At 40.8% G+C, this 23,882-nt stretch overlaps 1 protein-coding gene across 1 annotated transcript in view; it reads left to right on the top strand.

Annotated features, from left to right (window-relative positions):
• The window catches only part of LOC126336402 (smoothened homolog), a 104,548-nt gene that overhangs the window by 69,474 nt on the left and 11,192 nt on the right, over nt 1–23,882 (top strand). Inside the window, exons 9-12 of the mRNA XM_050000087.1 lie at nt 6,891–7,073; nt 7,478–7,617; nt 7,805–7,976; nt 17,055–17,298. Coding sequence (XP_049856044.1) covers nt 6,891–7,073; nt 7,478–7,617; nt 7,805–7,976; nt 17,055–17,298 — 739 coding nt within the window. The remainder of the gene's footprint in view (nt 1–6,890; nt 7,074–7,477; nt 7,618–7,804; nt 7,977–17,054; nt 17,299–23,882) is intronic.

The raw sequence follows: 23,882 nt of genomic DNA, 5'->3' as shown, positions 1-23,882 counted from the left end.
ACAATATAAGAGAAGAAGAAAAGACAGATGTGGGCTATTTTAGTCTAAAAGTGTTACACATGGAAGGATTACAGGATAAGAAGGAAAAGAAACAGGTTCCCCCTTGACTGAGGAGAGGAAAAAGCAACACAGTGAAAGGATAGAGGAGTACTGGAAGGAAGGGAAGAGGAAACAGTAGAATGTGAGGATCTAAATTGACATTTCATCCTCTGTAGGCCTACATGAGAGGAGAAAATGGAAAGCTGCTACTTTGGGAAAACAGCCACTCCTCTTCTTTCACGACTTGGCTCCTGGTCTGCTACTACATCTTAGGCGCATATGTAACTTCATTGATTTCAAAGAACACTATCAGCTGTTTATGAACTGGTATGGTTAAAAATCCATGTACTATGAATATTAGTGTTAGTCATAATCTACATCCTGGAATCCAGATATTTTGACAAATTATAGAAGCAGTGGCTAACAAGGTACTGTTATACTGCAGTTTAAAATCTTTGTGGGTCTCAAATTTTCTGGTGTCTGCATGGTGTTTATCAGCAACTTGTTACATACTTTTACACCAGAACACTTCTACTTTTTTTAAAGAAATATATAGATTATACAGAGGAGGACATAGACAATATGGAGATTATTTTTGTTGGCAGTATTGTGGTTGTGAAATTCAGAATTCACCTTAAATTCATTCGTATTATTAATCACAAATACAGTAGGGGAGTAATTGTGGTAAATGTGAGGGTAATAATCCCAAAGGCCCTGAAGAAGCTTAACTACAGGCTGTTCAGTTATCAACTTTATGCAGTATTCTGACAGTGGAAAGTCCAGGATGGAATAACGAAATATTAAAAGGTTAGATTGCTACTCAGCGCATAGACGAGGCATGCAGTTCCAGAGGGGCACAGTGAAAAAGACTGCTAAACATTCAAACTTTTGGACGTAAAAGTCCTTTGAAATAGAAAATTCATAACACACATAAACACTTGGCCACTACCTCGAGGCACTTGGTTCTGAATGTGAACTGTGACTGATGTGAGCAGCAACCTGCTGGGATGGGTGGTGGGGGTAAGGAGTTGGAATGTGGTCGTAAGGGGGCAGATAGCAGGGTAGCAGTAGGGGAAAATGCTGCACTGCATGTGGGAGCAAGCAGGGGCGTGATGAGGGGCGGGAGAGGGCAGGATGGGCTGCTATATGCAGAGTCAAGTGGTTGTACTGAGAGGAGGAGGGAGGGGGGGGGGGGTAAAGACGGGGTAAATACTAGTAGGTGCATTGTTGGAATAGAAGGCTTGTGTAGTGCTGGAGTGGAAGCACGGAAGAGGACAGAGACTGGTGAAGGATGTGGCCTGGGACGGGGGTGAAGGATAAGGGAACAAAGGGTATGTTTGTTGTAGGGAGTTCCCATTTATGGCATTCAGAAAAGCTGGTGTGTGTTGTAGGAATCCAGATGGTGCAGACTGTGAAGCAGTCATTGAAGTGAAGTGCATCTTGTTGAGCAGCATGTTCAGCAATTTGGTGGTCCAGCTGTCTCTTTCCCACAGTTTGGTGCTGGCCATTTATGCAGAAAAGACAGATTGTTAGTTGTCATGCCCACATGAAAAACAGCACAGTGGTTGCAGCTTAGTTTATATATCACATGGCTGCTTTCACATGTAGCCCTGCATGTAGCCCTACCTTTGATAGGGTAGGAGATGCTTGTGACCGGACTGGAGTGAGTGATAGTGGAAGGATGTATGGAACAGGTGTTGCATCTAGGTCAGTTACGGGGATATGAGGCAAGGGGTTGGAGTGCTGGAGCAGGTGTGTGGATGGAGAAGGCATTGTGTAATTTTGGTGGGCGGTGGAATACCACTGTAGGAGGGGTGTGAGGGAAATTCACTATTTGATGGAATGAAGAGAGTTACCGTATTTACTCGACTCTAAACCGCACTTTTTATCTGGTTTTTGTAATCCAAAAAACCGCCTGCGGCTTAGAATCGAGTGCAAAGTAAGCGAAGTTCTGAAAAATGTTGGTAGGTGCCGCCACAACTAACTTCTGCCGTCGAATATATGTAGTGCTACACAGGCGTGCTTTGCAGGCACAATGATATATATTGGCGGCAAAACCTGTGCGTCAGTAAATAAATTAAAAAAAAAAAAGGTGGAAGACAAACTTTTTTTTCCCTGCCCCGAGTTTCGACCAGTGCATTTTCGTACATTATCCAACGAAGTAAATACAAATTAAGTATAGTTCATCTTCGAATTTAGCAGCATTTCAATGTACTACGAAAATCCGACTGGCAAGACTGTTTGGGATGTTTGTCAATATGGCCAACTCTATGTTCTGAATTTTTTCTTACCTGTGAGAAGAGATGGTTGCTAATAGGAACTTTTATGAATTGTGAATCACATGCAATATTCTCTTCATTATAAGAATAATACAAATATAAACATTTCGCCATGTGTTCTTTCCTGTTTGCTGCTATCTCATTTAAGACCTGTCTGCCTAATAAAGTACGAAACTAGAGTGAGACAACAGCAATCGCGGAAGAATATACATATCATGTCGTGTTTATATTCGTATTATTCTTGTGCCTAATAGTGATACAGTCAGAAATGAAGCACGGCAATTGACTAGATTTTTAAATCTAAGATGACTCTAATTTCTGTGCAGAATGTAATGTACTAAAGAGGCACCTGCAAAGATTTTCAAACGGAGAAAAATTTCTGCTAAGCTCTCATTCACAACATCTTCTATCATACACATTCTATTATTTGGTTCTTGTTGATCATTATCAAAGAAAGCAGTAGTGTAAGTAACAACAAATAGCAGTCTCTTGCCATTGTTTCGCTAATGAGACGATTCCTCCCCCCCCCCTTTTTTTTCTTTTCTTCTTCTCTTTTTTTTAGCTTCGGTAGCATGCACAAAGCAAGCAAGCCCTGCTGCGAGCGACGACAGGCCGTAAACACAGAATGAAACAAACAATGCATGACACAGTATAGTAATACATTTTTAGTTTAGAGTGACGTAAACACCTATAACAAAGAGAACGGCACTTATCATATCAAAGAAAAAATTCAGACCAAACGAAGCACATGAAAAAGGAAGGGTACCCGTATAAATACGGACGGAGTGCCTGACGCATAGCAATGGCTACCTGGTAAAGCTTAACTGCTAAGCTTACGACTCAAAACAAACTACTGTAGCTGTATCGTCATTCATTCAACCTAAATTGTGTCTCGTATTACAATGGACCAACATTGTTTCGAGGTGCGGCCTAAAACTTTTCTCTCCCCTTGAATTTTGAATCTCAAATTTCATGTGCGGCTTAGATTCGGGAAATTTTTTTTTTTCCTTGATTTCGAGTCTCATTTTTCAGGTGCGGCTTAGATTTGAGTAAATACGGTAGTCAAAACCCTGGCAAAGAATGTGATTCAGTTACTTAGGCTGTGGACAGTACTGAGTCATGAGAGGAGTGCACCTTTGCAGCTGGACAGTGGGTATATGGGAAGTGGTAGGTGACTGGAGAGATAAGGCATCTCGCACCCTATTGAAGACAGGAGTACCTGTGAGAGCTGCTGTGTGATACATAAACTAAGCTGAAACAGCTGTACTGCTTTCTATGTGGGTGTGACAACTAACAGGCTGTTTGTCCACATGAACAGTCACCGCCAAATTGTGGCCAAGAGACAGCTGGACCACATCCCTCCACCCCTCCCCCTCCCACACAACTGGATTTAGCAGCACATCCTGTCCCCACATCCATCACATCCCTGCACATTCCTACAGGCAGCACAGCATCTTTCCCCACTCCTACCCTGTTACCCCTTGCCCTCCCCACCCTATGCTTCCTCCTTACTCCGAAGCACCCACCCCAGAAAATTGCTGCTGGTGTCACACATTCCCAGTCGGGCCCCAGAGCCCGGAGACAGTGGGCATGTATGTTCGAGTTGTACTTGTATGAATGTGTGTGTGTGTGTGTGTGTGTGTGTGTGTGTGTGTGTTTGTGTTTGTTCTATTTCACAAGGAGAATTTTTGTCCAAAAGATTAAATGTTTAGCAGTCTTTTTCATTGTGCTTGTCTGTGACTCAGCACCTTCTCTGTGTGGTGAGTCATGTAACATTTGTATCTTTTTATAACCTTTTCTGATGAATAGATAAATTTTTAACGTAAGTTGCATTGCGCCCCAGAAGATTATGCCACAGTGCAATATTAAGTGCAAGATCATTACAGAGAGAGGGAGTTCTAAGTGCAAAACAGGCAGAAATGAGTTTTTTGGTTAACTTATCCGTGTTCTACTGCTACTTTAGTTTGTTATCTATCTGGATGCCTAGAAAATTGACATATAAAGTTTCAACTAGTGTATGACATTTATCTTTATTTCTGTGATGTGTAAGTAATTTTTATTTATTTGTAATTGCATAAAAGCAGTTTTTGAAATATTGAGAATTAAACTGTTTGTTGTGAACCAGTTGTTACCATCATTCCCTACTCTTCTCAGTTTATGTGGTATGGATATATTTGAACTCTGTATTAATACACGTGTAACAGCCATAAACATCATAGTTTTTAAGACTGTTCCAGTATCCCAGCTGAATCATTTACTCATGTCAAGAACAGCAGTGAGCCAATTACTGAACCTTTGGGCCACATATTTAATGTTTCATAATTTTGAATTTTGTTATATTGTCGTGGTATTATTTGTTAGAGTAATTCGTTGTTTTTTGTTGTTAAAAAGTGTCTACCCATGTAGAATTTTATGTTCAAGATCACAGATAATGCAAACATGATTTGTTTTCTTGTTTGTTTCTGTCAGAAGAGTTGTGATGTTTATATCACTTTCTCTGTAGATAATCCTTTATGAGCATTAGAGTGCACTTAGATGGACAGAGAAGTGTCTGTAACTAAAGATCACTTGCTTATCTGCACTTTTATAAATTATTTTTAACACTGCATATTTCAGTCTTTCAGGAGCTTCACTTTGACTTATTACAGAGATAATTTGGGGGGGAGGGGGGGGGGGACTATTATGTCAGCACATAGGATTACAGTATTTTGGTGAAAATGTCATCAAAGCCAGAAGAGTTATTGATTTTCACTGAACTCATTGGTATTTATGACCTCTTTAACATTGATTTGGCAAAACTGATATTTGCTGGTGGAGTAAGCAATGTTTGTTGAAGTAAATCTAATGGATCTTCTTTCCATGGTCCTTTTACTAACATTAATTTTAGCTATCATTGGAAAGAATTCAGTTAATTTAGTGGCCAATAATTTGAGTTTCTCATCAGCTGTCTGGCTGCTGGAGTAATTAGGGACCTGAATGTGATTTGCCTTGTAAAAGTTGCTGTTGCAGTGTTCAGTGAAGGTAATTTTTTAAAAAAATTGTGTCTGGATTAATATTGGTTTATGAGAAGCAGTAGGAAATGGGAGGAAACTAAAGTTTTATTAACAAATATAATAATATATAGTAATTAATAAAGTCTTCAGGCAATTTTTGCACTTTCCACTATATTTATGCTGATTTAAAAGTATTGTTTTATCAGTACACATGAAAGATATCTGCCAAGCTATCTCCCAGTTAATTTACTCCTGTGAGAATTGTGTCTTCTGTATGAATATGAGGCAACATAAATTATAATGCAATTGGTGATTTACTTCCTGTCATTTCCACCAAGTGCTTTTGTCCTATGCTGCCTGTGAATAATTTGCTGTAAAATTGCCTCAAAATGTGAAATGCTCATTTTAATATACGTAACTTATATAAAGCTCCCTGCCCTTACAATGTTTTCTAATTCTGTCCATATCTTTGACAGAGCCCAATTTTTTTTTTTTTGTAGGTCTTGAGAACCTGAAGTAAGGTTCTAATGTTCCTTGTACAAAACCAAAAATTGATATTTCTGGTTCTCATCAATAATGGCTTCTGAAAGTAATATACTGAAGAACAGCCATATGCCATCAGAGCTCTGTCTACTTCTATACTCTGCAATCAAATTTGTGGTGTGTGGCAGAGGGCACTTCTGATACTGCTGTCATTTCCCTCCTGTCGTAATACACTTGCAAATTGACTGCTAGAAGAATGAGTGTCGGCTGGTCTCCACAGGACCTCAGATTTATCTGATTTTGCTGTTGTAGTCATTTTGTGAGATATTTGTGGGAGAAAGTAATAGGTTACCTGACTGTTCTTGGTATGTACACTCTCAGAATTCTAAACGTAAAGCTCTGCATGATGCACAATGCCTCTCTTGTTGTGCCTGCAAACTAAGTTTGATGAGCACATCCATAGCAACATATAGGTACCTAAATAAGAGGTACACAATAAGAGCAGTATAGTTTTTCAGTGAGGTATTTCTCGTTGCTAGGCTGGAGGCAACAGAAGAGGTAGGTGTTTCATGGATGTTGTAAATTTTCTTATTTTCATTGTCAGAAAAAATAAGAATTTCATTTAGAGGAGCTAGCAAAATTGCCCGCTGTAAGAGTTTATGTGGATTAAAGGCAATTCGAGATCACGTGGACTTTTTAACTGCGTTCAGAAATGCATCTGGAAATTGGAGAACACACCAAGTCCGAGATGCAGGGAAAAAACTAAGTTGTTACAGTTGTTGTGACTTCATGATGAATGTGCAGATACTTTTCATTGGCAACATGACATAGTAGATAAAATGTCTTAATCTGAGAGCTAAACTGTGATTATTTCTACTTTGAGGCAGATCATACATTCATTAAAATCTATAACATGATTGCTGCACACAGCCATTGTGCAGACATAGATGAGTTTCACTACACACTTACTTACATGCTTACTGGTTTCTCAGTTTCATATAGCATACAACTGACAAGTGATATTTGAATTGAAAGTAACTGTGTTTTATATATTCATAAGCAAAAATAATACTGACAATAGTTCTTTTTCTAAAAGCTGCAAGATTATTGGTGGTGGTTCTGTCAATAATGGAAACAAGGACAAGTGTCGAATGGAGTCCCGTCCGAGCTTAGCAATAATGCAACTTCATGTACTTACTGTATTTGCTGCTGGAATAGTAATGTCTTCATGGATCTGGACAGGGTCTACAATACATACGTGGAAGAGATTTCTAAGAAGGTAAGAAAAATTGTTTTTGTTAATGACATAAAGTAAGAACACCTGGCTGACAAGGAATCTGATTGAGAGTGTGGAAACCTCCGTTTATTTTTGTGAGAAATGGTATAGAATTCTCGTGCTTTTGATATGCGCTGTTGCTACTATTGAAAAATTTGTCATGATCAGAATTTCAGGATAATACTGTATACAGCCAGTGTTCTTTGTGAAATTACAAATCTTTTTAAATTGTTAAAGGTCAAAATAAGAAGAGAGGGTTCAGGATTTATCATTAAATTATCTGAATTTTTACGATACATTTTAAGTTTTCTCACAAAATAGTTACTTAAAGATTGTACTATGTACAACCACAAGACGCATTACCTTTATACATAAAATAAAACACACATATTTACATTGTATTTCAGAGTGCTTAATAATGGTTATGAGGAGCCAGTAAGACTGAAAAAGCATAAAGTCATTGCACAAGCCTTTGCAAAACGAAAAGCTCTCAATAATGATGGTCGGCTATCATTAAGCTTTCATAGCACACATGAAGATCCAGTGGGTATGTTTATCAGTTATATTTATAAACAGATACGTAAGAAACAAAAAGTTATCAGGCTTGTTTATAAAGAACACTTCCTTTTGCTTTGGTACAACAACTTTTTTTCCTCTGTCACTGCACGTAAATAAAGATATTTAATGACAATCCTCAATGCCAAAATTGTCTGCACAACACTGTTTGCTCACAGGCTTGAACTTTGATGTGAATAGCATGGCATCCCAGGACTTAAGTTCAACATGGGCTGCTGCTCTTCCCAAACTGATGACACGTCGTGGTGCCTTGATTGGTGCAACAACTGGATCCATGTCAAGTCAGAGAAGAAACTCTTTTGATTCTGAAATTAGTTACAGCGTCCGAAAGTAAGTATCTTTAACACATAGTATATCTTAATATGTTGTTGTAAATAAAATAGAAAGAAACTTCCACATGAGAAAAATATATTAAAAACAAAGATTCCAAGACTTACCAAGCGGGAAAGCGCCGGCAGACAGGCACAATGAACAAAACAAACACACACACACACACACACACACACACACACACACACACACACACACACACACACACACACCATTACTAGCTTCTTCAGGAAAGAGGGAAGGAGAGGGAAAGACGAAAGGATGTGGGTTTTTGTAAATGTTGTTGTAAATAACTATGGCTATAATATAGGGGTTTCCAAATTTCGGTTATATACATATGGTGCTTGTAATGAGGAGATCGTGTTCAGGAGTACACTTTTTATTTACTGTAGAAGCAAATATATACATTAATAATCTGTTGGGGCCCAAACATTATGCCCACTGCACATCATGAGACTGAATGTGTGTGGTGGTGTTGTAGAGACGTGAAGCAGTAAGGAAAGTAAACAAGTGAAGCACAAATGAATGAGGGAATCATTGTAGAGATGATAAACACAACAGATGGGGAATTCCAGTGATATAAGGGCAGAATGTTATGTCATGGCGCCCCAGCACAAGTGACTCAGGAACAACAGAACTGCTGTTGCAAGCATCTACGGAAAATGGTCAAAGAATGGTGAAACCAGTAGTAGGCGAAAAGGTGTTGTTAGTAAAAAATATATATATATATCTGTACAGGCCTTGAAGGCCCAGTGGTACTGACTGAATTCTATGTCATCGTCAGCCCTTAGCCATCACCAGGTGCAGATGCAGAGGGGCATGTGCTCATCATCCACCGCTCTCTGAATTTTTGTGACCAGTGCCGCTACTTCTCAGACAAATAGCTCCTCAATTGGCCTCACAAGGGCTGAGTGCACCTCACCTGCCAACAGCACTCAGCAGACCCAGACAGTGGCCAATCCAAAAGGTAGCCAAGCCCGACAGTGCTTAATATCAGTGATCTGATAGGAACAGGTGTTACCGCTGGGGCGAGGCCGTTGGTGCCGCTAATCCACTAATAAAACATGAGGGTGAGATGCTTGCCTGCTCTGTAAAGTGGGATAGGTGGCAAACTGTGGCAGATCTGATGGCAGAGTACTATGCTGATGCAGCAACAAGTGTTTTGGAGAGCATCATTCAGCACACATTGTTGAACATGGGGTTTACTACCGACAGTAGAAAATCTTTACATGTTCCCATGTTGATCCAGTGACGTCAGCTGAGATTGTAGTGATCATGGAATCATTGAGTTTGTACCATAGATCAACTGAAACATTTTCTTTGGTCAGATGAATCACATTTCTTGTTACACTGGGTTGAGGCCATGCTGTCATCCAAGCAAATGGCTTCTCGAAACATGTGCTGAGTCATGTACTCACTTTGGTGGGGACAATATAATGCTGTGGGGGACATTTACCTGGGCATCCATGGGACTTGGGGTACTAATCAAAGGCACCAAGACAGTTGTGGACCACCTGCATTCCTTCTTGGTTGATGACATCTTCCAGCAGTTTAAATGTGCATTTCACAAGGCTGTAATCATGCTACAATGGTTTGAGCAGCATGACAGTGAACAGATGTTCATGTCTTGGGCACTAAATTCACATTACCTGTACCCAGTGGAACACATCATCTGGTACACTATCAGGTGTCAGCTCCATGCCCACAACCAACCAGTCTGTAATTTACGGCAGTTGCACACCCTGTTAGTCGACATCTGGTGCCACATATCTCTGGAAGCCTACCAAGAAATTCATGCCATGCAGACCTGCTGCTTTATTGCTTTCTAAAGGTGGAGCAATACATGATCTAGCAGACAGTCATAATATTTTGGCTCATCAATGTATATTCTACATTCCCACATTTGCTGGATTTAAAAACAATAGTAAATCACCATGGCTTTGGTCTTTGTCATATATGTAACAAACTAATTAATGTTGTAACACTGGTAATGCCTAATGCTAACTACACTTTTAGTCGTGGAACAGGATATAAACCATCAGTACAGTAAGAAGCAAAGGATATTTAATGTAAATCATGAATACTATTAATTTTGTTTGTTTGTCGGTAGTAAGCATTGGGTTTGCTGCCAGATTACGTTGTGCAAGTTCCACAATATTTCCTTGGAGCAACTGTCTGACATCTTCAGGTGGCTAAGTACGACTAATGGTATCTGCATGTCGATGCCCCTGTACATAGAACACACGTGTGAAGAATGTGCAGGCTCAGAAATTGCTCATGTGCAATGATTTGCAGATAGATGGCTCCATACTCAAACGCCATCTGCCGAAAATCGCAGAGTGACCCTCCTGTGTATGCACTGTATGCTATGTTTACTAACAGTGCAGCCTAAGTGGTGTTTACTAACAGTAGGGCCAGATGTTACTCACTAAAAGATCATCCTAGACCAATGTTATGATGAGGCTGTTACTAAAAAATCTTCATCTTCCTGTCATGATTTAATAGCAGCCAATTCTGGACTGTGCTCATTTGAAATTTCACATCCCTGTTGATGAGGTTCTCAGTTGTGCAGATATGTATTTATTCCTTAATGATGCAATCCCAGAAAGATGATGCTGGAGATGAAACTTCTGTCTTTTCATTGTTCCTGTATTCAGACTGTGTTCTGCTATTGCCAACTTCTCCAGTTGGCGTGAGCGTGTATGACACTGATGTCCATCGCAGCATTCTTGTACTGAGAGACATGTCTGGCCTATATATGCCACCCCACATTGACAAGGAATCTTATACATATTTATAATGAAGATTTCTTGTTAATGTGTGGTGGCTGTACTGAGAGACATGCCTGGTCTATAAATGTTGCCCCACACTGACAAATCTTATACACATTTATTCGGCAGAGAGCATTTGAGTATGGTGCCATCTATCTGAAAATCATTGCACATGCACGATTTCTGTGCCTGCACTTTCTTCATGTGCATGTTCTATATACAGAGGCATTGACGTGCGGGTACCATCAGTTGTACCTAGCCATCAGCAAAGTTCAACCACACGAAGATATCGTACAGTTGCTCCGAGGAAATATTGTGGAATTCGCATGTCATCCGGTGGCAAAACTGTGATGTTTATTTACAATAGTTAAATGGTTGAAAATTTAACTGTTATCAGGATTAAGTAAATTACTTTTGTTCTTTTGTGCTGTTGGTGGGCAAAAGTGGAATACATTATTTTGTATGTTTGTTATTTTTGCATGTAATGATACACTTCCAGACGGGAATTCTTTTCCTTAGTGGTACCACCACAAACCATTAGAGCTTGCAATTGGGAATTTATACAAACCATACAGTTTATAATAATTATGGCAGTATAATTAGGGATACAGTCTACAGTTCTTCTTTGTGTACAGTATTTTGTCCTGTTCTTCTGCCAGTAATTATGAACTTGTTGTTTCAATTTACTTTGCAGCTATGTTTTGTACTTATGGTACAGTAATCTAGTAGTTATATATTCAAATAAGCCCAAAATTGTTGTATTAAATGAAGTCTCAGTTATGACAACTGATGAAATCCAATAAACTCTGAATGGCATTGTGAGAAGAAAAACAGAAACTATGGTTATATGTCATCTGCAGTTGCATAATGTTGTGTAATTGGGCTGAACAGTGGCCTTTCAGAAAATATTCATACCCTAAACATACGTTAAAACATTTGGTTTAAGGTTATATGCTATTAGATTGCTCATGCAACAATGTGTATGTGAAAGCAGCCACAAAGGGTTTATAAGACACCAGCAGAGGAGATATGAGAAGTAAAAAACTGTGTTTTTTGTTGTGTATACTGAAAATAAACTTGAAAAATTTGTATGTGGTGGTAGAAGCACTCTGCCGTAAGAACTGACCACTTACATGCCTTTTTTATTCTTCTTCTTCCCCCTTTTTTGTTTATTAAGATTTTCCCTTATTGTGTCTGTTGAGGACTTAAAGTATGTGCATGTTTAAAACATGAAACAAATTAAAGGTTATCTGTGTCAGTCATTTGTCTATAAAATGTACATCACACATTTCAGTGGTGTCCCACCCTTGCCCTGCAGATGAGGGTGACAAACCTTGAAATGCCTGGAGGACTTTAATAACTGATGTTGATTTTATAATTCAGTTTGTCTTTTATTCAGATGTAGTACAGACTTTCATACAATAAGTTTCAGATTTTTTTGTGAACTAAGAGTAATTACCACATTGTATTGGGTAATATGTGAAAAGAATAGAATGCTAAAGATTTTGAGAAAATCATGTCTGTTCCATGTACTGCTTTTTCTCGAAATTCCCCTCTTTCTGGTATGTATATTGATGTATTCCCTCAAATCATTCAGTGAAGGATTCATGATATTCCTTCATTGAGAGATTACTCAAGACCATTTTGTAGGCAGAAATAATAATTTGCAGGACCTCTAAATGCTATCTTCAAATGAGTTATTTCATTTTGCAAAGAAAGAAACTCATATGGCAGACAGATCTGTGATTTGCTGTGGATTCATCAATGTCCGAAGCAGAGCCATGCACACCAGATTGCTCGAGTGCCACAGCCCACCACAGGTGGGCTGTCCTTTCTTAGATATGCTGTCTGCTTGCAGTCCTATCTCAGCCGAAGAAGCCTGTGCAGTCCTCCAGGATTGCATGTACAGTTCAGCCAGCCAACAGTTTTTGAGCCACAGCCAGACTCAGGCCATTATGTCTACATCTATACTGCAATACTTACCTCATCTAGCTTGAACCAACCTAACCAAGTATGTAGGTCAAATTCAGGTTGCCGTGGTAATTTGCTGTGGCACAGTATGTCACATGCTCTTCTGTAGTTCCATACAGAAGATTGAATGAGAAATACTAAAAATATACTGCTATTACAAACTTGGCTAACATAAACGATCTGTTTGTATAAGGGCACATGTAGGAAGCTCATGTTTCCTGCAGAAAAGAGTTCATTATTTACTCACCTTGTACATGAAGAGGAAAAATAAGTAAAAGAAAAGTGTGCATTTATACAGTAAACGATTGTGGTGAGAAAATTACAAAATAAGTGTAAAAGCCAAATGTCATTCACATTTTGAGAACTTTTGTATGCCTTTTTCTGTAAACAAGAAGTCCTGTGTGACTGAAATTACATTCAGCACTGGCACTACTAGCAGGAACGCCTAAAATCTTTTGTTCTAGCTTTTTTGCAGACATTTTTATGACAAGTCTATCAGGGTTTCATGCATTTTTAGCCATTCCAGTAAAAAAAGTTAACTTCTAGGGAAAGGGGATTTAAACTACCAGGTCGTTGTTAAACAATGTGAACTCTTTATTCAGGCACTGTACAAACCATTATTTTTCACTGTACAGACCTGAGAGCAACATTTAATGATGTGGTAAACAATGAAGGGTGGGATGATAATTCTTTACATCAAGCAGTTGGGCTAAGTAGTTTACTGGATGACCTTTTCTTTTTCTGATGCAGCTGTACAATTCAATTTTGAAGCATACAAGTATCTTGTTTGACATCTTGCAAAATAAAACGGCTGGTGAAAGATGAAAATGTGAGGAAATTATTTTGAAATGCATAATGGAAGCTAAGAGCCTTATAAATTCAGCAGGAGTATCTGAAATTAATTTTAATGAAACAGAAGTAAGTATTCAGAAATTGATAAGGCTAATATTCAAAATAACTGACACAGTACTAGTAAACATCAAAACTAGATTCCAGGACTTTCATGACACAGATTTTTCAGAACTTGTAAATGGAAAATATGTAAAGTTGAAGCTGAAAAACTACTTAAAATATATTATTTATTGACAATGAAAAACTGAAAAGAGAACTTATGTTTATTTACAGCAGTGAGAATAAACATCTAGAGCCTCAGGACCATCCAATATAAGCCATGGATTAAAAAACATGTTCTCTGAATGTGTGAAATCACTGTTGTTGGTTCTTGCAAGTCCAGCAACCACTGCATCTTGCAAAAGAAGCATAAGTATATTAAAATGTGTAAAAGTGTATTAAAAACAAAGATTCCAAGACTTACCAATCGGGAAAGCGCCGATAGACAGGCACAATAAAATAACACACACACACACACACACACACACACACACACACACACACACACACACACACACTCACACACATCCATACATACACAGATATGTGTAAAAGCCTACATTTGCAACACAATGACAGATTGTAAAACTTGCCGATTTTGGCTGTAGAAGAGGGAACTGTGAAATCTTCAACCAATCAGCAGGATTTTGTATCTTGAGTCATCGATGTTTATGGTCAGAACAAGGGCAGGAGGATTGAACAAATTTATAAGAAGATGCAACGGTGTGTTACTATGTGTTATATTTTTATGACTGTGCAGCTGTTTAATATTTTTATGCATTTATTTATAACAGTTTCTGTAGTAATTTCAGCTTAGTAGAAAGTTAATTTTCAAGTGTTTCTGTTTTAGAGGATTTGTTTTAAGATTTTGTTTTACAAAATTTGTAATTCTGAGCTTACCCTACAAAAAACGATGCTTTGCCATTGGTGCCAAGTATAGTTTTCTTTACAGGCTGGCATGTCCCTACCCCTTGAATAGTTCAACCTGTGTCAGACTCTGTGAGCTGCTGACCTCTGGGAAGGTGCATTTTTATCGTCAAATGAGATAACATGCAAGACCTCTTAAGGCCACTTCGGGAGTTTTATATAAATTTTACAAAAGTTACTCAGGCATAACAATTGCCGTACCTTCTTTTCTGTGCTTATGCTGCTGCATCCATTTACAGCAAAGGACCTTCACACCATTTTTGCCAATGTATCTTGTTATTTCCACTTTTGGTGGACAAGATTCATCGCAAACATCCAGATACATTACTGCAGTTTTGCTTCTTAGTGTAGAAATATTACATCACCACTTATGATGTTGAGCATAGGTCTGGTTCTGGCAGCTCAAAAGCAGTAAAAAAAAGTGTCTGTTGATAAAATTTCAAACACTGAAACATGTGTTGCTGGAATTATATGGTGATATGTAAATGACAGATTGTCCTCATATGAAGATTTATGTGTAAAATCTTGAGAGGTGACCATTAATCCAGTCCCAACAGTACATAAATTGTGTTAATACACCTGGAAATTGAAATAAGAACACCGTGAATTCATTGTCCCAGGAAGGGGAAACTTTAATGACACATTCCTGGGGTCAGATACATCACATGATCACACTGACAGAACCACAGGCACATAGACACAGGCAACAGAGCATGCACAATGTCGGCACTAGTACAGTGTATATCCACCTTTCGCAGCAATGCAGGCTGCTATTCTCCCATGGAGACGATCGTAGAGATGCTGGATGTAGTCCTGTGGAACGGCTTGCCATGCCATTTCCACCTGGCGCCTCAGTTGGACCAGCGTTCGTGCTGGACGTGCAGACCGCGTGAGATGACGCTTCATCCAGTCCCAAACATGCTCAACGGGGGACAGATCCGGAGATCTTGCTGGCCAGGGTAGTTGACTTACACCTTCTAGAGCACGTTGGGTGGCACGGGATACATGCGGACGTGCATTGTCCTGTTGGAACAGCAAGTTCCCTTGCCTGTCTAGGAATGGTAGAACGATGGGTTCGATGACGGTTTGGATGTACTGTGCACTATTCAGTGTCCCCTCGACGATCACCAGAGGTGTACGGCCAGTGTAGGAGATCGCTCCCCACACCATGATGCCGGGTGTTGGCCCTGTGTGCCTCGGTCGTATGCAGTCCTGATTGTGGCGCTCACCTGCACAGTGACAAACACGCATACGACCATCATTGGCACCAAGGCAGAAGCGACTCTCATCGCTGAAGACAACACGTCTCCATTCGTCCCTCCATTCACACCTGTCGCGACTCCACTGGAGGCGGGCTGCACGATGTTGGCGCGTGAGCGGAAGACGGCCTAACGGTGTGCGGGACCGTAGCCCAGCTTCATGGAGACGGTTGCGAATGGTCCTCGCCGATACCCCACGAACAACAGTGTCCCTAATTTGCTGGGAAGTGGCGGTGCGGTCCCCTACGGCACTGCGTAGGATCCTACGGTCTTGGCGTGCATCCATGCGTCGCTGCGGTCCGGTCCCAGGTCGACGGGCATGTGCACCTTCCGCGACCACTGGCGACAACATCGATGGACTGTGGAGACCTCACGCCCCACGTGTTGAGCAATTCAGCGGTACGTCCACCCAGCCTCCCGCATGCCTACTATACGCCCTTGCTCAAAGTCCGTTAATTGCACATACGGTTCACGTCCACGCTGTCGCGGCATGCTACCAGTGTTAAAGACTGCGATGGAGCTCCGTATGCCACGGCAAACTGGCTGACACTGACGGCGGCGGTGCACAAATGCTGCGCAGCTAGTGCCATTCGACGGCCAACACCGCGGTTCCTGGTGTGTCCGCTGTGCCGTGCGTGTGATCATAGCTTGTACAGCCGTCTCGCAGTGTCAGGAGCAAGTATGGTGGGTCTGACACACCGGTGTCAATGTGTTCTTTTTTCCATTTCCAGGAGTGTAGATGCTGCAATTCTAAGCTGGTGCAAGGGTACATCAAGCTACTTGTATCTTAATGAAAATGTCTTCTGCACATAAATAAGCTGAGCATTTGAAAGAATGGAAAGAGAAGGATCTCCAAATGTAATCATGTGGGACAGTAAATGTATACTTATCACCCATTTCAAAATCAGAAAAACTTAGCACATAGGGATGAGTGACTGTTAACTGAATACAGAGTGGAACATGAACAATGGAAGCCCTTCCATCAATTCTAAATGTTGTTTATTATTGGAAACTGCAGCATTACATTAGACTAGATATTTCCAGTGTCTGTTTTGGAAGTGGGACAGTGCACAAGAATCCAGTCATTCTCAAAGCTTTTGGAATGGTCTTTCATACACCTAATTGGAATACTGTATTAATATTTTACTTGAGTACTATAAATTTTGAAGCAGTGCACAAGAAAAAAATTATAAGTAAATTAGCCTCTTAATTGTTCAATAAAAATTTCTAGATTCTCTTCTTATGATGTCACTTTTCAGGGTGTCGGTAGAGTCACGTCGCCATTCGTTGGATTCACAAGTTTCGGTTCAAATAGCAGAAGTAACAGCAACTCGGAAAACAAGAGCAACACCACTTCCTACAGTTAATGTAACAAGAGGACGAACACATCGCAGTAAGCGACGAAGGAGAGACTTTACTCGATGCAGAGTTGGAACAAGAATGGGGCCCCTTGTGGTTAGGAAAGGCAGTTCATCATCTCAGGAGAGTCAGCTTGGTGCCCAGGTATGGATAGTACACTGTGTTTATGTCCACGGATTTTACTTTGTCTGTGGATTTTACAATAGATTTCCAGAAAAAGTACATTCTCAGGTAATGACAGTGAATCTTCTTCTTCTTCTCCTTCTTGGTTTTGTTTTAGGAGGACTGAGTGGCAAGTAAAAGCATAGTAGGTAGTGTCTCACATTTCAGGCAAACTGCTCCAAAGGAGCTCACTTTGTACTGAGCAGATGGCTTATGAAGTGGACAACTGTTGAAGTATCATATCAAAATGCAATGCATTGTCAGTCAGTGATATTACATTATGAAGTTTTGCATTAACCTCAAAAATTGTGATTGATACCAGTGGCGTCTCATAGGTATACATTCCGGGTGTTCACACATTCTTAAATCCAGATAAATATGAGAGTCCAGAATTATGCGTGAAAAAAAGGAAGAATTGTTTTGTGGAATTTTGTTGTCTTGTACATCATTAAGTACAGTTTAAGGCAAGAATGAAATAATGTATAAGCTTTCACTACTCTCCATTTTACATTTGTGTGTGAGTGGGATTTTCATGCATTTTTTATGTTTTCGGACAAATGTACAAGATCCCTAATACATATATTACTTAACAAATTTATTTCGAGGCTGAAAATCAGGCATTCTTACATTGCACCCACTCAACAACTTACACTTATTATACACTTCTTTGTTAAATGTTTGCTTGTAGTCACACTTATTTGATTTCGTCACTTTATCAGACAACGGATCTGGTCTGGGAGTCCCTACTTCCTTTGTGGCTAACTTTCCCTGTTACCCCTCTTTTCTGGCCAGCTGCGGTGGTCTTGCGCTTCTAGGCGCACAGTCCGGAACTGCGCGGCTGCTATGGTCGCAGGTTCGAATCCTGCCTCGGGCATGGATGTTTGTGATGTACTTAGGTTAGTTAGGTTTAAGTAGTTCTAAGTTCTAGGGGACTGATGACCACAGCTGTTAAGTCCCATAGTGCTCAGAGCCATTTGAGCCTCTTTTCTGTTAGAACTTAGTACAGGTTTAACGGAGTTCATGTTGACACTGCATAGGAAAGCCAATTACTGCACAGTAAACGACCAACTCCAAACACAAACAATTCTGTACATTGAGTTCTACAAGCTTGAAGACCACATACCCTGAAAGTAAAACAGCTGTAAAGAAAAACATAAAAAACCAGGAAACCATTGTCTGTGGTAACAAGATACATATGCAAAAGTTTTTGTATAACAGAAAGCAAATGAAAGCCCAGTGATGACGCTGAAACCTCAACGCAATGTCTCTGGGTGATAGCACAAAAAGAAACAATTGTGTTTTGCTCAAGGCGGATCCCTTCCAAAAGAGCAGTTTATTTGTAAAGAAAACACAGACGGAAGAGCTTCAATCTCAAGGCGATACACACACTATTTTGTCAGTAATCATGATGTAGCTTCATTGTTTCTTTAAATACTGTTAATGTTTAATGTTCTGTCTTTTGAACGACAACGATTTGTTTTGTTAATCAAACGAATTTTTGCATTGCTTCCATTAGGCATCCATAGTGATCGAATACTTTTAAAGCATTTTCAAGTTTTAATAATGTGATCATAAAGATATCAGAAACAGATCATTTGATATGTTACTAAAAGCTAATTTTCTTTCGTTGTGCAACCTGCTATGGCATTATAGTATGTGTACTTAATATATGTTTTATGAAGAAAATAGCATTGTTATGAGGTCAATGATGAAACTTGAGCTTCCACTAATTTTTTGTGTTGCTGCAGTCACAGTCTCACAAATAAAGTCATAAGTAGCAGTAATTGGTACTTACATACTTCACAACCAGAAATCCACGCCGTTGTCCTCACTGTTCAACGTAGATCAATCAGACTCAGCAATATTTATGACGAATGGTCCCACAACCGTGTCCCTGTTGTAATCTTCATCTTGCAGTTTTTCTGCGTGTCTTACGCAAGCTGCCCATGTAGACGTTGGGATTCTGTCTAATGCCTCGTGGAAAATATTGAATGTATTGTTCTTTTCCGCAATATATGCTTTCACCTGAGCCCATACCAGCTCGATTGGGTTGTAATGGCAGTGGTATGGGGTAACCTAACGATACAGTGTCCATATTGCTTTGCAATTTCATCTGTATCATAAACTCTGTATGCAGGCTTGTGTAGATTGGCAAGAACCAGAAATTCTGCTGTGGTATGTGACGAGTTATGAGGTATTCCATTAGATGACAGCCATGCAATAACACCTGCCTTTTTGGAGTTCATATTTGGAGCTTTGTTCACTTGTACTGAGTGGATGCTCGCATTGTCCATGACTATAACTGAAGGTTCAGGAATTGTTGTGTAAACCACCTTTTGAAGACGCTGTACATCACTTCAGAGTGATAATCTTCAGAATTCTTAGCCTTTGACGCCTTAAAAATCAGCTTAACCTGGGGAAAAAAATCCATTATCTGCTGATCCGACATGAAGCACTGTAATTCTGTTACCCTTACCAATAGGAACTTTTAATCCACCATATCCATCGCTCGCTTTCCAGCACATAGCCCTTGCATGGTTCGGATTATCGAAAGTTTCAGCCAAGTAATAAATTCGAGATATGCCAGCTTCTCAGATCTCCTGCATTGTTCTCAAAAACACAGTTCTTGCAGCTACAATATCGCTTTGTTTCAGTAATAATTTCCTACCATCATTTGTTTTCTGATACCTGAACCCCATGCCTTTCAGTATCCTCAACATGGTCCATTTGCTTCCGCTAAAATTTTGAGCTTCTTTCATATGCGAAACTAGTTTCTCTGCTGTTGGATACTCGCCTTAAGTATGCATGCTGAACACTATGCGCCTTAAAACATTTTTCGCAAAATCGCCTAGCTCACCCCCCCCCTTTTTTTTTTTCCTTGCATTGGCATCTTAGCTTCATTGGATATTCTCTGGACGGTCCTCAAACCAACACCACAGGCTTCAGCTGTCGGCTCACGGCATTTGACAACAGCGCGACCTGCACCTTGTGCCAGTGCGGATTCAGCAGAAGATTGTCTCTTTCACTATTGGAACACACAGAACACTATTCCTCTTGCCTATTTGTATAATACTTTGTGTGATTGCTTACCATCACTCATAATGAACACTATGAAGGCAGTCAGCACTCAGCAAGGAACACACTGACTGAAATAATCAGTTAGAACTTCCGAACACAACTCAATCTGCACAGAATGAAGACAAGAAAGTCACTGACGTGCAATTGGCTGTGAGTCATGTGGTACAATTCTGCATGCTTCTGCGCATCCAATCCTCACCCGCCTTCATAGCAGCTCTCCACTCTATCAGCAAGGTCACTTAACTAGAATACAAATGAGGCACTGAGAGCCATAAGGACCAAAAGCATACCATCTTCAACTCCCCTCCCCTATTTAAGTGAATAGCAGAGAAACCAGTGAGACAACTTTTCATGAATGTTCAGACATGTGTACAATGTGGGCATACAGTACAGATAAAAGTGACACACAATAAGGTCAACAGACCCAGTAGCATGAATAAATTTTACATTCTATATAAAGCACATCATTGTCAGTTCAAAACTGACAATGATGTGGTTTATGGTCCTTAGCACCTCGAATGAATTACTGTATGATAAAATCCAATCCTTAATATACTGTATCTCATTCAGAATCCCACAAAATAGGTTTCTCGAAGAGTATAACCATAACATATATTGGTTTCCAAAAAATTTTAGTATGTAGTGAGTAAGTTACCATATCTGTGGAGTGTGCTACTACATAGTGGAATTTATGTGAAGCGACTGTGGATAAGTCTACTGCAGTGTGCTTTCACCTCGTGGCACTGACATAAACTTGTAGTTGAGTGGTAAGTCCTAGCAGTTCTTGCTGTAAACTATTCACTATGTTTACCAAATCCGTGTGTATCTTTCCCATAAGGCAATTATGTCACACCAGCTGTGCATGTCCAGAAGCTCCTTAAAACATGCACAAGTGAGCGTGTGCTCTTGACTCTGATGTCAAGCTTCACTGAGTCTAGAAGAACAATGTAGCACAACATGGTAAATTTGGTGTCATGTATTTTAGATTACCACATCTACATTACATTAAACAGCACTCAAAGAAGAATAACGTATAAGGCGTCAAAAGTTAGGGTGTTTATGTGCTCTTATTCTCTCACACAACAGCTGCCACTCCCACCGAGAAGAGCTTGAAGAGGTCATCCAAGCCGTGGGAAGAGGTTTCAAGGCCCGAAGCTTGTTGTCCGTAAGTGTAGCCAAGTCGGCATGCCACAGCGATAAAATGCCCTGACAAATGACCCTGCTACAATCAGATGAAGGGACACAACAAGAAGCTGTCCTAGGCTGGAGGACAGCAGCCTTGGCCGCGACATCTTCAGCTTCATTCCCAGGGATACAGACATGGCCAGGAACCCACATAAAGGTAACCAGAAAACCATCATCTGCCAGCTGCTGAAGAGAGCGTTGGATCCTGTGCACAAAAGGGTGAACCAGATACGGATCGCTGAGGCTCTGGATGGCACTCAAGGAATCAAAGCAGATGACAAGCAGAATGTCGATGGTGGCAGAGATAAAGAACAGCCTGGTAGAGGGCAAATAGCTCAGCTGTGAAGACCGAACAATGGTCATGGAGCCGGTATTTGAAACTGTTTGCCCCGACAATAAAAGAACATCAGACACAGTCATTGGTCTTAGAGGCATCTGTATAAATGAAGGTCATATTAATGAACTTCGAACGAAGTTCGACAAACTGGGAGCGTTATACCACAGCTGGGGTAACCTCCTTTGGGAGTGAGCTGAGGTCAAGGTGAACGCGAACCTGAGCCTGGAGCCAAGGTGGCGTTTGGTTCTCGCCCACTCGAAAGGTTGCAGGGAGTGAAAAATCAAGGTGCTGAAGGAGGCGATGAAAGTGAACTCCAGGGGGTAGTAGAGCAGATACATACAACCAGTTTTGACGGTCGAGACAGTCATCAAAAAAGGAACGATAAGTCAAGTGGTCGGGCATTGATAATAGCCGACAGGCACACCGACAAAGCATTACGTCGCGCTGGTAGGTTAGTGGCAATTCACCGGCTTCAGCATGAAGACTCTCGGCGGGACTAGTATAGAATGCTCCGATCGCAAGACGTAACCCCCGATGTTGTACAGAGTTGAGGCGGCGTAAGATGGACGGCCATGCAGAGGAGTATAAGAAGCTCCCATAATCCAGCTTTGAGTGGATGATCGACCGATATAGGCGAAGGATGGTTCGATCCACTCCCCATGACGTACCGCTGAGAACACGGAGGGCATTTAGAGAAGGAGTACAACGGGCAGCCAAATATGACACATGTGGAGACCAGCTAAGTTTCCTGTCAAATGTAACACTTAAAAATTTTGTTGTCTCCACGAATGGGAGAGCAACGGGACCGAGTCCTGAGGACGGTGGGAGAAACTCTTTGTAGCGCCAGAAGTTAATACAGACCATCTTCTCGGCAGAAAAACAGAAGCCATTGGTGACACTCCAGGAGTAAAGACAGTCAAGACAACGCTGAAGACAATGCCCCAGGAAACATGTACACTGCGTGCTGCAATAGATGGTAAAATCGTCCACAGAAACGGAGCCTGATACATCAGCTGGGAGGTAATCCATTATTGGATTGATCGCTATGGCGAAGAGAGCAACACTCAAAACTGAGCCCTGTGGCACCCCATTCTCCTGGCGAAAGGCTTCGTACAGGACAGAACCCACACGTACCCTGAACTGTCGATCCATTAAAAAGGCACAAATAAAATGAGGGATGCGACCACGAAGGCCCCATGTATGCATGGTGCGGAGAATGCCCACCCTCCAACAGTTGTCGTAAGCCTTCTCCAAATCAAAGAACACAGCCACAGTCGGGCACTTCTGCAAGAAGTCATTCATAATGAAGGTCGACAAGGTAACCAGATGGTCAACAGCAGAGCGGCGCCTACGAAATCCACATTGTACATTGGTAAGTAGGCGTCGAGATTCGAGCAGCCAAACCAAACAAGAGTTAACCATTCGTTCCATCACCTTACAAACACAGCTGGTAAGGGAGATCATTCGATAACTGGAAGGCAAGTGCTTGCCCTTTCCCAGCTTAGGAATCGGGACAACAATAGATTCGTGCCAGCATGTGGGAACATGACCCTAAATCCAGATGCGATTATAAGTACGAAGAAGAAAACCTTTACCTGCAGGAGAAAGGTTCATCAGCATCTGCATATTAATAGAATCAGGGCCTTGACTGGGCAAGTGCATGTTCGAGTTCCCGCATGGTGAATGGGGCATTATAACTTTCACGATTCGAGGAGCGGAAGTTAGGTGGCCTTGCCTCCTCTGCCTGTTTTCGGAGAGGAAAGCAAGGTGGTAATGAGCGGAGCTCAAAACCTCTGCGAAAAAGTGGCCAAAGGCATTAGAGACATCCTCAGGGGCCACAAGGACGTCATTCGTGACCGTCAAGCCAGAAACTGGTGAGTGGACCTTAGTGCCAGATAGCTGGTGCAGGCTACCCCATACAACAGAAGAAGGAGTAAAACTGTTGAAGGTTCTTGTGAAAGCAGCC

Source organism: Schistocerca gregaria, chromosome 2 (genome assembly GCF_023897955.1).
Source record: "Schistocerca gregaria isolate iqSchGreg1 chromosome 2, iqSchGreg1.2, whole genome shotgun sequence".
NCBI classification, from domain to species: Eukaryota; Metazoa; Arthropoda; class Insecta; order Orthoptera; family Acrididae; genus Schistocerca; species Schistocerca gregaria.
This window is presented reverse-complemented; position numbering and strand designations above follow the sequence as displayed.